General features: G+C 39.9%; 1 protein-coding gene across 2 annotated transcripts in view; it reads left to right on the forward strand.

The window, feature by feature from the left end:
• The first annotated feature begins 415 nt into the window (after window positions 1-415).
• TOP2B (DNA topoisomerase II beta) overlaps window positions 416-13,154 on the forward strand; it is a 72,110-nt gene continuing 59,371 nt past the window's right edge. For both annotated transcript variants that reach the window (XM_049870927.1, XM_049870928.1), the window contains exon 1: window positions 416-564. In XM_049870927.1, the coding sequence (XP_049726884.1) occupies window positions 511-564 (54 nt within the window). In that variant the 5' untranslated portion in view covers window positions 416-510. The remainder of the gene's footprint in view (window positions 565-13,154) is intronic.

The following is a 13,154-nucleotide window of genomic DNA, read 5'->3' on the forward strand; positions in this document are numbered from 1 at the left end:
TGAGGAAGCCGGGGCTGCAGCGCGGCCGACGCGGGCAGCCTGTGAGGCGCGGCGGCGGCGGCAGCGAGCGCGAGCCCCGAGCCGCCGGCCTCCGGGGAGCGTGAGGAAGGACAAGGAGCCTCCGTCCCCGCCACGTCCGAACGCGCCCCTCGGGCCCCTCGGCTGGCTGCGGCGCCCGCGAGCGAGCGAGCGACGACGACGACGCGGAGGAGCAGGCAGCGCTGCCGCCCCGCCGCCCCGGCCTCCTGCGCTTCCTCTTCCTCAGCCGCCGCGCTAGGCCCAGGCGACGCGGCCACCGCGCCTCGAGTTTGAGGGCGGCGGGCGGCGCGGCCTCCTCGGCGGCTCGGCCGGGCGTCCGCCCCGGGTCTCGGCGATGGGGCGCGGGGGCCGGCGCGGCTAGGAGCGCGGCGGGGAGCCGAGCGGTCGGTGCGGAGCAGCGGGGCGCGGCGGCCGGCGGGGCGGAGGGAGCGGCGGCCGCGGCCTCGGGGCCTGGGAGCCGGAGCACCCGCCATGGCCAAGACGGGCGGCGGCGCGGGAGCGGGCGACGGGGCGCTGAGCTGGGTGGTGAGTAGCGGGCGGCGCCGGGGCGCCAGCTGGGTGCGCTGAGCTGGGTGGCGTCGGGGCGCCGGGTCCTTGGCGGGCGCCGGGGCGGGGGTGGGGGGCGGGGAGCTGGCGGGCCCCGAACTCGCGCCCCGCGGGCGCAGCCCGCCCCTTTCCTTTCTTCTCTCTCCTCCCTGCCTCCATGGAGGCTCAGGCGCTGGGAGCCTACTGTGCACTTGCAACTTTGGGGGCCAGACCGTGGACGTGACCTGGGGCCCCGCTCCCCCCTTTTTCCCTCTCCCCCCGAGCCTTCCTGGGCAGTCGGCTGTGAGTGCACGGGGAGGGCGACAGTGCTGTGTGTCCCTGTGGTCAGCATTTTCCCCGAACGTGGTGCACGAAAATCCCGGGGAAAGGGGTGTGCGCGCGCCTGGATGCTCAGTGCAGCCGTGCCTGCAGCGCTCGTCTCTCTCGGAAGAATGGTTTTGGCGGGGCAGCAGTTTACACCTGGATTGGGAAAGCCTGTTTGAATGGAAAGCGCACTGGGGATTGCAGTCTCTCAGCAGTGGCTGGACGGTAGATGGTCCAGTGTCAGGCTGGGATTATGAACGGAAGCGCTCACCTGGGTCAGCAGCGCAGGTGAAACGGGTGGGGGCTGCACGGCGTGTGCTGGGAGGTGACTGAAGGGGCTGAGCCCTGGAGGGAAAGGATTTCGGCGCCGAGGTCCTGCTGGGGAGTCCAGGTAGCGGAGGGAAGACCTGGAGAGGCCCGATTCCCACGGCAGATCGATAATTCGCTAGCATTTCACTTGCTCGGCCCTGAGTTCAGGCCAGGGTCATTTCCTACACGGAAAACCTAGCTCAGCCAGCGGACTAGGTGCCTAGCAAGGGGTGGGGCTGGGGGTGAGGGGGAGGACACGTTACAGTACTCAGATTTTTGAAGCCCACCTCCTTTTTTAAACAACCCAGGGAAACTTTTCTATTGGCATTTTTGTTATTTTCTTCATTTTCCCTTTACTTGGGTGAGGTTTAGGCGAGTTGACTGGCAGCTGTTCCTTTTTGACAAGTGTGTCGGTTCTTTGTAACTCTGTTGCTCTCTGTTACTCATAGCAGAGAAAACATTTTAACCATTTTTGTTGGAGTGCCAAGGTGCCTTGCAAAATAACTTGCCAGGCTTATTGTCCATCTTTAGATTACTCCAATAATGTAGTATGAATGGACGAGCTAAGAGGGATAAAATGTCAGATAATTAATTAGTGGTCCGTGTGGACGTGGCCACGGCGGAGCGAGGAGAGGGACTGCGTAAGTGCAGAAGAATGATTTTAAATATTGATGGCCCTTACTGAAATCAAATAACATCTGAAAATGGAGGTAGCCAGATGGCATTGTGAGTTCTCATTACTATTTGGAAGTGTTAAGGCCTGATCAGTGTTTCCTCTGAGGCTCTCTGATTCTGTATTGGTAAATATTTTGCTCCGAGATCACATTGTTTGGCTTTAACATCTGGTATTAGTATTTTAATTTACTGTGATTTAACTTTGCAGATGAGTAAATGACCACGTTTTCTTTCAAGCTCAATAGGAATCTTTCATTTAGTGAAATAAGAAATTTAGTGAAACTTGGAGGGTCTCATTCAACATTAAAAAATTTCATTTGAAACTAAAATTGATTCATTGATAAAAGAAATAGATACATGCTTATTTTTATGTTCGTATTTCTGTTTTTTATAAATTATGAAAATATCTTGAAAACGAATTATTTTTAAGTCAGGGTATTCAGGTTCAGAATATCTTCTGTGTGGACAGCTCAGTGGTTAAAACCATGAAAAAAATTAACTTTTAAAAAATATAGATGTATTTGTTACCATTGGCTACTTTTAAGTGAAACTAAGTGTCTGAACTTGTATTAAAACTCATGATTGGTGTTCATATGATCTTGTAATCTGCTGTGGTTATCTTAATTTTTTTATATTGAATTTCTAATTTGCTGGAAAGGTAGAGAAGTCTGTTTTATATGGTTCAGTTACATGGCAACAACAATAAAGTATTAATAGAACTATTGCATATTAGTAAATTAATAGACTTGAAGATACTGTTGTTTTTAGTGTTAAGACTAGAACTTGAGATGCATTTTTTATTTTCTGTGACTAAGATTGGCTATTTGCCAATCTTGTATTCTATTGAACTTCTAAAATTCTATTTTCAAAAGATCTGTTGAATAACTTTTATTTTTTGGAGAACAAGGAAAGCATTTCTCTTTTGACCAAGTTCTGTAAAAAACCCAAATTATTTGTAGAAACATCAAGGACTAGGGTACATATGAAAAATTTTTTTCCTGGAGGTTTACCCCATGCCCATTTCTACTGAATCAAAGTTTAAACATAAGTATATAGTTCTGTTTTAGCAGGATTAAAAGATGGAATTTTGATGGTTATGCTAAATAGTTGATAAGGCAAGGAAAAAAATAATTTAATTTTGATCTAATAAAGAATAACTTTTAGCTCTAATCCCTTCCATATTTTGTTTGGATTTTGGAAGTATAAAATATTACTAAAAAGTTAAACATTTCAGACTTTAGTCATCTTTTTGACATTGGGAGGTAAATCTTGGCTTTATTCCTATGTGGTATTTCTTTTTATTATAAAACTAATTATGGGTAATATGAGAAATAATGTAAAACGAAAGAAGTACAAGTCATATAATCTTTTATTTATATTTTCTTCATATTGAATTAGAAGTTTAAAAAAAAGTCACTACTACAAGTTCACTTTAAGATTTGATGTTTCCTTTAAATCTGTAAAGTCAGATTATATGAACATCTTTATATCCATATATACATCATTGATCATAGACTGGTTTAATTTTTTGGGAGGCAATGTAGTGAGGTAGTTATGAACATGGCTTTTGATGTCAGATTGATGTAGGTTCAGATCCTGCCTCTTAACACATAGAGTTGGTGGGACTTTGCCCAATAAACTTAACCAATCTGAGCTTGTTCTCTCATCTGTAAAACAAGGTTGTTTTGAGAATTAAATGAGATAACATGTAGCACAGTGCCAGGCTTAATGTTTGTTATTACTGGCAAAGTTCAATAAATGCATACTCAGAATAATAGATTACGATTGCTTTCACATAAACCGTCTTTTAGCCAGCTGAAAGCATATTAATTTTTCCCTTGCAAGAGTTTGGGGGCTTATTTCAGTGGTAATCTATTTCAGCAGAAGGGTAACTTTGCTTATTTGAAGCTGATGTTATGTTGCCACCTGCTTGTGAATAACAGTAAGAGATAAAAATGGAATTAGTTCCCTATACCTTTTCTTCTTTTTGAGGGGGAAAGGCATAGTGCCATGTGTTGCTGCTACCAACTTCTGGGGTGTATGGCAGCATGTGTTAACATTTCACTGCATGGAAGTTTACCCTTCGGTATCCGAAAGCCATAAATAAGATTTAAGATTGACATTAACTTCTTCTTTTAATAATTTGTTTGGTTTGTGTGTGGTTTGCAATGTCTTAACCAGATTTTTAAAAATATTAATATTAGAATTAAATTAAAAATTTAAAGGTGAAAAATATCATAAATATGGCAAAATTCTTTTGAGTTAAAATTGACAACTGCTATTAAAGGCTTCTCTGAAGCAAAGAGTTTCTTGAATTCATCCTTACTCTGCTTTGATTAACAGACCATAATAGTCTATTTCATTCTGTCAGTCTTGTCAGTCTTTCGTCATGTTTAAGTTGTTATAGCAGCTAAACTTGTGGAGATATTAAAATAAAGTTAATTATATGAATATTGATCCTTTTTCCATTAATACTCTAACTTGATAGATTTTAAAAGTTTTGTAGTGGAAGGGCTTAAGCATTTTAAAAAGACGTGGTGGCCAGAATGGTGTAACGAGCCTCCCTCTCTCCATCGTCAAGCTCCGACAATTATCAACTCAAGGCCACCTACTTTTCCCTTCTCATTATTTTGAAAAGAAGTAAATCCCAAGATTATCACTTCATCTGTAAATCTTTCAATGTGTATCTCTAAAAAGTAAGTTTCTCTTTAAAATAAAAATGAGCACAATTAACACTGTAGTTTTTTTAAAGTAAAATTTCGTGGAAATAAATAATATATTTTGCCCCGACTATCGATATTTCTATTTCAGGAAACAGGATCATATTTAAATATTGTTTAAAGATTTTTATTAAGAAACTTGCTTTAGTGGCTTATTATTGTACATCTAAATTCTTCCACCAGGTTTCAAGCCAATTCTTTGATAAACTGTCTGCCCTCCTAATTAAAATTTAGCTCTGAATTGACTTGATGGCCACGGGATTGGAATGGGATATTTGCCACAGTTAGATTATCTCTTTACTATTCCCTGTGCAAGTCACGCTTGTTTTTTGCCACTTGGTCTTTGCGTGATGCCTTCTATTCCAGAAATGCCCCCCCGCCCCCTTCTCTTAGTTTTACCAATCTAAGTGTTAACTACTCTTCAAGGCTAGCTCTGAGTCTCCTCCAAGTTTTTACTAACCTTTTCCTTTGAACTTTTGTTACTCTTATGCATCATAAAGCAGAGTTGCCTTCCTTTTTTCTTTATGTAACTCTCATGCATGATAATTTTGTCTTAATTAGATTATAAACTCCGTAGAGTTTCCAAGGACACCTGGTCGATTTGAACTGCCATCCTTTTGGTTAGCAGCCATAGCACTTAACCACTACGCCACCGGGGTTTCCTGTATGTCTTGTAGTGGTTAGCAAAGAGCTGCGCACAAAATCTAACCTCAGTTTTATTGTTAACAAATCGGATGGATAGCTGACATACCAACTTTTTGAAAAGTCTTCTATCATTAGGAGGAGCTGTCAAGTAGCAATGTTTAGATACATTCTCAAGTAAACATAATAGCAGTATTTGGAAACACTTTTTAAAAATCGTGTTAACTTTCTCCTAATAGAAGTCTCTTCACACCTAGTTTCAAATCTGTTACTCAGATGGTGGCAACAGTTGCATTTTTTTAAGTATGCTTTAAAAATAAGCCTCTTTTGTGTTTTTAAAAATTTCAATACAAATACCTGCTGCCTTCCAGTCGATTCCAACTCCTAGTGACCCGTTAGGACAGAGAAGAACTGGCTCATGAGGTTTCCAAGGCTGTAAATCTTTACAGGAGCAGACTGACACGTCTTTCTCCTGCCTCAATACAAATAGGTCTCAATAAATAAATAAAAATAATAATTTTTTTTTTTAAGTGTGATAAAAAAAATTATTACTCCCATTTGCAGAGAAGGAAACACGAGTTGAGACATTAGGTAACAGGCTGTCAGGTACACAGCTAGGGCAAAGGTGGATTTAAACCAGGCTTAAGAAAATTTTCTTTCTTTTTTTAATGTTTTTAACCATTATTTATACAGGCTTCCACTTTAAAAGCATTAAAAAACAAAACAACTCATCTTTAATACCCTGATGTGATGGGATACCAAGAACCTTCTGGGATATACTTATCTCTTTCTACCAAACTTTCTTTCGCCTCACAAAGCTGGTGTGTTTCAGGGATTTCCTTTTCAGGATATGTGTATCTGGTATAGAATAATGAGTAAGAAAATTGGTTGTTAGATCACCTGGTTTTATAACTCAGCTACTTCTACTACTAGCTTTGTTTGCTTTGGGAAAATACCTAATTTCTCCAGGCTTCAGTCACCTCGTCTGTAAAAAGGGAATGATAGTAACAGCGCCTAGCTCTTGGAGCTCTTATGAGGGTTAGTTGAGATTATCTGTATGATGCCATAATGCTTGACACGTAGTAAGCTCTCACATGGGTATATACACACGTAACTCTTCCTTTAAAAAAAAAATACAGTGGTCAGTATTTTCATTCTTTTTTTCTTAGAGGCAAGGAATTATGTTTTTATATTTAGAGGATGATCTAAGCATTCCTTACTATCTTAAGTATCCCTCATCTTCCACCACTGTCTTTGCACCTTGGTTTGGGAAGGCGTTTCTGGAGGAGCACAGATGAAGGACAGATTGTTGGTTTTTGTTTTAGTTAATGGTGGGTAGATAGCACAGACCCTCTGTGTTTTTGTATAGGTGCAATGTGATTAAAATGAACATCAAGGGATGGCAGCCTGGTGGGAGAGAAGAAGGGAAGGGAAGGAGACAGAGGGGGAATGTGAATCTGAGGTGGCTGAATAGAACGAAGAAGGAAGGGCCTTGTTGCTAGGTTCCGAGCCCCAGTCCCACCATTGTTGGCTTGGTGTGATGGTGGAATTTCTGTGCTGATTAAGTGAATAGTGGCTCCGTTCTTTTTTAGCATCAACTGGCAAACCACCTTTTTCTTCCTGTTTGGCAGCAATTCATTCTCCCATAGAAAAATAGGAACTGGAGATGGGTGCCCCAAATGGCTATATCGGGTGACAGCTCTGTTCATGGAATAATTTTTTTTTTTTTTTTAACAGAATGATCTTAGTACATAATCATTCTGAAAAAAGTAGGAATTTGTGTTATTTTAATGTTTTTCTTTTCTGGTGATTGAGAAGTGTTCTTGATAAAAGTTGAGTTTCGAATAATTAAATCTATATCATTTTATTAGGACTTAACAATATTGAAAAATCACTATAAAATAGATTAATATTTTAATGCAGCATTTAATTTGACAGCTAGCTTTTGAGCTTTAGGTAAAGTCAGTAATAGCATCGTCATATATGTGACTCAGAAAGAATAGAGTTAAAACAACTTTTAGGCATGTGGAGGATATTTGTCTTCATATGGTGATTATTTTACATTTTCATGGTCTTTAATTTTATATGGGAATGAAAACGTCACCTTCGTGTCTCAGATTACAGTGTAATTGAGTGCTGGAGTCATTATCACTGGAAATAATTAGTTTGGTAATTTGTCTTGAACAGTTGAAGGCGCTGAAATAAATTACGAATAAACATAAATCATAAGTTTTCAATTGTTATCAAACCTTAATGAAAATTTATTCAGAATGCTCTTGATAATTATTTTCAAAGACATATTTTTAGTTTTATTCGGTGTGAAATACTGCATGCCGTTACTGTAGTGCAGATCTTCTTCCTACGAACACACAAGAAAAGGTTATACCATTTTTTAAAATCAAAACACCCCTTCTCAAAGTTTGCAAACAGCTTAGTTCTCTTGGCCTGGAGGTGTCAAACGTGCATCACTCTCCATTATCATTTGCTTTTTGTAAACCTGTGGATATGAATTTATAGGGTCGCTATGAGTCGGAATCGACTCGACGGTAGTGGGTTTGGTCTATATTTTTTCAAACTCATTTTCTGATCTCCTGTATTGTCTGCAGTATTGTCAGCAACAATGTTAAAAGTGAAGAGCTACCCGGTGTTGCTGTTTTAGAGCTATGAGATAGTGGTGATAACAATTGGGGAGATTTCTCATTTAACTTCTTCCTTCTCAGGCCAGGGGTATTTGTATTCATAGCTGTTCTGGGGACAGGGCCAACCCATTGAATGGGGGGAGTTGCCCTCTCTCCCCTTAATCCCAGATTAAACTATATTAAGATTAAACTAGATCTAAAGAAACAATTATTCCATGTTTCTGTCATAAAAGTTTATCGGTGTCGTAGGGAGAAGCTCCTGTTTGCTGCCACTGAGCCAGCTGCAGTGCAGACTACCGTTTCCTGGGAATGGGAAAGTAAAAGACAAACCTGATTGCAATGTTAATTTCTACATTCTGCTCTGCCAGAGGAGCCCTGGTGGCGCAGTGCTTGAAGCGCTTGGCTGCTAACTGAAAAGGTTGGCCATTTGCACCTACCAGCCGCTTTGTGGAAGAAAGATGTGGTAGTCTGCTTCCGTAAAGATTTACAGCCTTGGAAACCCTATGGGGCAGTTCTGCTCTGTCCTACAGGGTCGCTATGAGTTGGAATCGACTCCATGGCAGTGGGTTTCTTTTGGAGACTCTGCCAAAGCTGCTGGTCTTGTTTGTTTTTGTTTCACTTATTTTTTTGCCTAGACTCTCTTGAGAAAGTTGGGACTGCAGAAGTAATAAGTAGGTATAAACAGTGCCTCTAGAAAAGGAAACCTTCAGCTTTATTTTAAAAGCTACCCGTTGCCGTGGAGACCATTCCAATTTATGGCAGCCCTTTAAAGTAGAGAGTAAGTGTGCCAGGGGTTTTCTTGGCTGTAATCTTTACAGAAGCAGATCACCAGGTCAGTTTCCCGTGGTGCCTCTGGGTGGATTCAAACTGCCAACCTTTAGATTGGTAGTCGAGCGCAAATGTTTGCGGCACCCAGGAACCCAGTTTTAAAAGCTAAATGGATTGTTTTCACTTATATGGATTAATAAGCTTTAAAAATACTCCTATAAGTGGTACGTAGTCATTATAGAAAATTAGAAAACTTTTATAAAAAAAAAAAGACCCATATTTCTACTTCCCAGAGATAACTTTTATTAATATTCTTTTAGATATATATCATATTTTTCATATGCATGTGTATATTGTTTTTCTGACAAAAATAAGTTCATATTTAGTATATACTGTTTTGTAACTTTGTTCGCTCAACAGTACAGTTTTAATTGTGATCAAAATAAACATAAAACATACTCCAACTCAACAGTTTCTGCGTGTACAACTCAGTGACATTGATTATATTCAAGTTGTGCAACCATTCTCATTACCTTTTTTAAAAAATAATTTTTTTTGTGTTTTCAGTGAAAGTTTATGCAGCAATTACATTCCCATTTGACAATTTCTACACAAGTTGTTCAGTGACTTTACATTATTCGCAATGTGTTAACATTCTCCTTTATATTCTGGCTCTTCTATTTCCAGTACTCTAGTTTCCTTGCCACCCATGTCTTCTCATCTTTGCTTTAGAGTAATTGTTAATCCTTTGGTCTTATGTAGATGGTTTTTTAATGGAGCCCCGTACACACAGGTAATAGTCTTCATTTTATGTACCAATCTGTTATTTTGCTAAAAGGTGACCTTAGAGGATAGTTTTGGTTCAAAGTTTCAAGAGTATCTTGGGGCAGTAGTCTCAGAGAATCCTCCAGTGTCAACTGGTTCAGTAAGTCTGGGCTTTTTAAGAATTTGAGTTCTTTTTCCAGTCTGCCTGGGTCCATTTATTGTGGTCCTGATGGTCGGTAGTGGTAGCCAGGCACCATCTAGTTCTTCTAGTCTCAGGGTAGATGAGATGAAGCTCTGGGTTGTCTAGGCTGTTAGCCCTGTGGACTGGTTTCTTCTCTGAGACTTTGGTTATCCTCATTATCCTTTTCCAAATAATTCTAGCACCATTAATATAAACTTAGTGCACCCTAAGCAAAACCTTCCCCTTTCCCCCTCCCTCCCACCCCTGGTACCATTAATCGTTGGTTGCTATATGTTTGCTTATTTCCTATATGCAAGATCACTTAGCTTTTGTCCTTTTGTGACTGAATTATTTCACTCAGCATGACCTCACAGTTTTTCCATGTCGTAGGCATGCATCAGGGCTTCATTTCTTTTTATGGCTGTGTAATATTCCATTGTGTGTTTACACTGCATTTTCTTTATCTGTTCATCTGTTGATGGACATTTTAGTTGTGTCCACCTTTTGGCTGTTGTGAAAAGTGCTCTAATGAACAAAAGTTTCTCTGCGTTCCTGCCTTCACTTCTTTTGGGTATGTACCTAGGACTGGGATTGTTGGATCATAAGTTCTATGTTCAACTTTTTGAGGACCTGTCAGACTGTTTTCCACAGTTGCTGTGCCCTTTTACATTGACACCAGGAATGGATGAGGGTTCCAGTTTCTCCACACCTCACAATACCTATTGTTTTCTATTTTTTTCAAGATCGCCATTCTAATAGGGGTAGGTGGTATCTCATTATGATTTGATTTGCGTCTCTCTTAAGGGCTAATGACCTTGAACATCTTTCTTGTGATGGTTGGCCATTCGAATATCCTCTTTAGTGAACTGTCTGGTTAAATCACGATTGAGAGTTGATTTGAAATATCTACAAATGACCTTAAAACATCCGTTTTATTGTGGTATTCTATAAATGATAAAAAACCAGTTGTCATCATGTCCATTCTGACTCATTGTGACCTCGTGTATCCCTTAATGCTTTCTGTTACTTTAAGTAAAACAATACCTTTTGTTTCCTCAACACCTGTGATAGGCTATTTCAAACAATTTTTTTTTGCATGAAGTGCTTTTAAGTGTACTGTCACATTTAATTTCTTATATATATATTTGATATATATTCTAGAGAAAATTACAAATAGTAACTAGACAAAGCAAACTACATTTCATGTTTTCTGATTTTTGAGCCCCCCCCCCCTTTTTTTCTTTTAAGCAAGAATGACAACTTCTTGAGCTTGATAAGGATCTGGTAGGTCTGAGCCGAATATTTCTTATGCCCATGTACTCATTCATGAAGAGAGGTAAAAAGGAAGAGGTGGGGATTGATAGAAAAGGAATGTGAAAAAGCTACACATCTTGAAAGAGGAGTGAGGTCAGGCTTTACTCTTGTTTTCCAACCTCGTGTGCCACATAGTTCAGTATATCTCATCAGGGCCAAAAGCAGAAGTCCAAATTAGGAAGAAATGAATCTCTCTGGTCTAGTTTACTCTTGAAAGTATTTTCCTTGTTGTAGTATTTGTTTTGGAGAAGTAGCCTGGGATAGAGAACCCTTTACTAGAATGATACTTTGTATACCTGTCCTTTACATCAATAACTGTAAACAGCTCTAAGTTAATGTCAAAAATTAACCCTTTGATTCCATTGCATCTGTCTACTTTAAGTACTTTCTTAAAGAGTCTGATCTTAGTCATTATGGTCTTTGTTCTAACTACTCTGAGGATCCTTTTTTTTTTTAAGGCAATTATATTTTTACTGTTAGATTTGTTTCTCTAAGTTACTTATCACATCATGAAAAGCAAGGAATATAATTAGACATTTGGAGACTATCTGGTATTTAAAAAAAATACAGTTCGTATTTCTGGCCAACTAGTTCATCATTTAGCTACTGATTGACAGAAATAGAATATGAAGACTGTCTTAGTTATCTAGTGCTGCTATAACAGATATACCACAAGTGAATGGCTGTAACAAAGAGACATTATTCTCTCACAGTTTAGGAGGCTGGAAGTCCAAACTCAGGGTGCCAGCTCCAGGGGCAGGATTTCTCTCTTGTTGGATCTGGGGAAGGTGCTTGTCATCAGTCTTCCCCTGATCTAGGAGCTTCTCAGTGCAGAGACTCGGGGTTCAAAAGATGTGTACTGCTTCTGGCTCTGCTTTTTTGGTGTTAGGAGATCCCCTGTCTTTCTGCTTGCCTCTCTCTTTTATATGTCAAAAGAGATTGATTTGAGACACAACTTAATCTTTTAGATTGAGTCATGCCTCACTAACATCAAAGAGGTAGGATTTACAACACATAGGAAAATCACATTAGATGACAAAATGGTGAACAATCACATAATGCTGGGAATCATGGCCTAGCCAAGTTGACACATATTTTTGGGGGACACAGTTCAATCCATAACAAAGACCTTATGAAATAATTATTTTCTTTTGTCTAAAGCTATTTTTTTTATTATCATACTTTAGAAGAAGGTTATTTTTTAAAATTTTTTTAAAGCTTTTTTTTTATTATCGTACTTTAGAAGAAGGTTTATAGAATAAACTAGCTTCTCGTAAAACAGTACACATATTGTTTTGTGACATTGGTTATCAACCCCACAATGTCAATACTCTCCCTTCTCAATCTTGGGGTCCCTATTACCAGCTTTCCTGTCCCCTCCAGCCTTCTTGCCGTTGCCGTGGGGCTGGTGTGCCCATTTAGTCTCGTTTTGTTTTATGGGCCTGCCTAATCTTTAGCTGAAGGGTGAACCTCAGGAGTGACTTCATTACTGAGCCGAAAGGGTGTTGGGGGGCCATACTCTTGGGGTTTCTCCAGTCTCTGTCAGTCTGTTTTTTTTTTTTTTTTTGTGAGTTAGAATTTTGTTCTACATTTTTCCTCAGGTCTCTTCGGGACCCTCTATTGTGATCCTGTCAGAGCAGTTGGTGGTGGTAGCCGGGCACCGTCTAGTTGTGCTGGACTCTGTCTGGTGAAGGCTGTGGTAGTTGTGGTCCATTAGTCCTTTGGACTAATCTTTCTCTTGTGTCTTCGGTTTTCTTCGTTCTGCCTTGCTCCTGAGCGGGTGAGACCAGTGGAGTATCTTAGGTGGCCGCTCACAAGCTTTTAAGACCCCAGACATGTCTAAAGCTATTTTTAATGGATTCTGAGCAGTGTTAAAGGGTAATCTTATAAATGAAAGAATCTATAAGAATATAGCTTAAAATCTGGTAAAATAAGTTATTTATAATACTCTTATTTTGGCACATTATTAATTTTATGTAAAATTCATGGCGTTGGGAGATTATAAATTTCTCTAGGGTTTGTATGTTACAATTCTTATTCTGGTCATACATTGTGATTTTAAATATACATTTAAAGAATATGTAGTGATATACATTTTGTTATAATTTTAAAGATGATGCTATGTCTGTGTCTAAGACCTGAATTAGTCTACTGCTTATTTAATGCAGAAAATCTCTTTGGTTTCTACTGTTCGTCTTCTGGTTCTTTAATTTCTACTGATATTCAAAGATCTGTGAATATACCTCACTTCTT

This window comes from Elephas maximus, chromosome 27 (genome assembly GCF_024166365.1).
Source record: "Elephas maximus indicus isolate mEleMax1 chromosome 27, mEleMax1 primary haplotype, whole genome shotgun sequence".
Lineage (NCBI taxonomy): Eukaryota > Metazoa > Chordata > Mammalia > Proboscidea > Elephantidae > Elephas > Elephas maximus.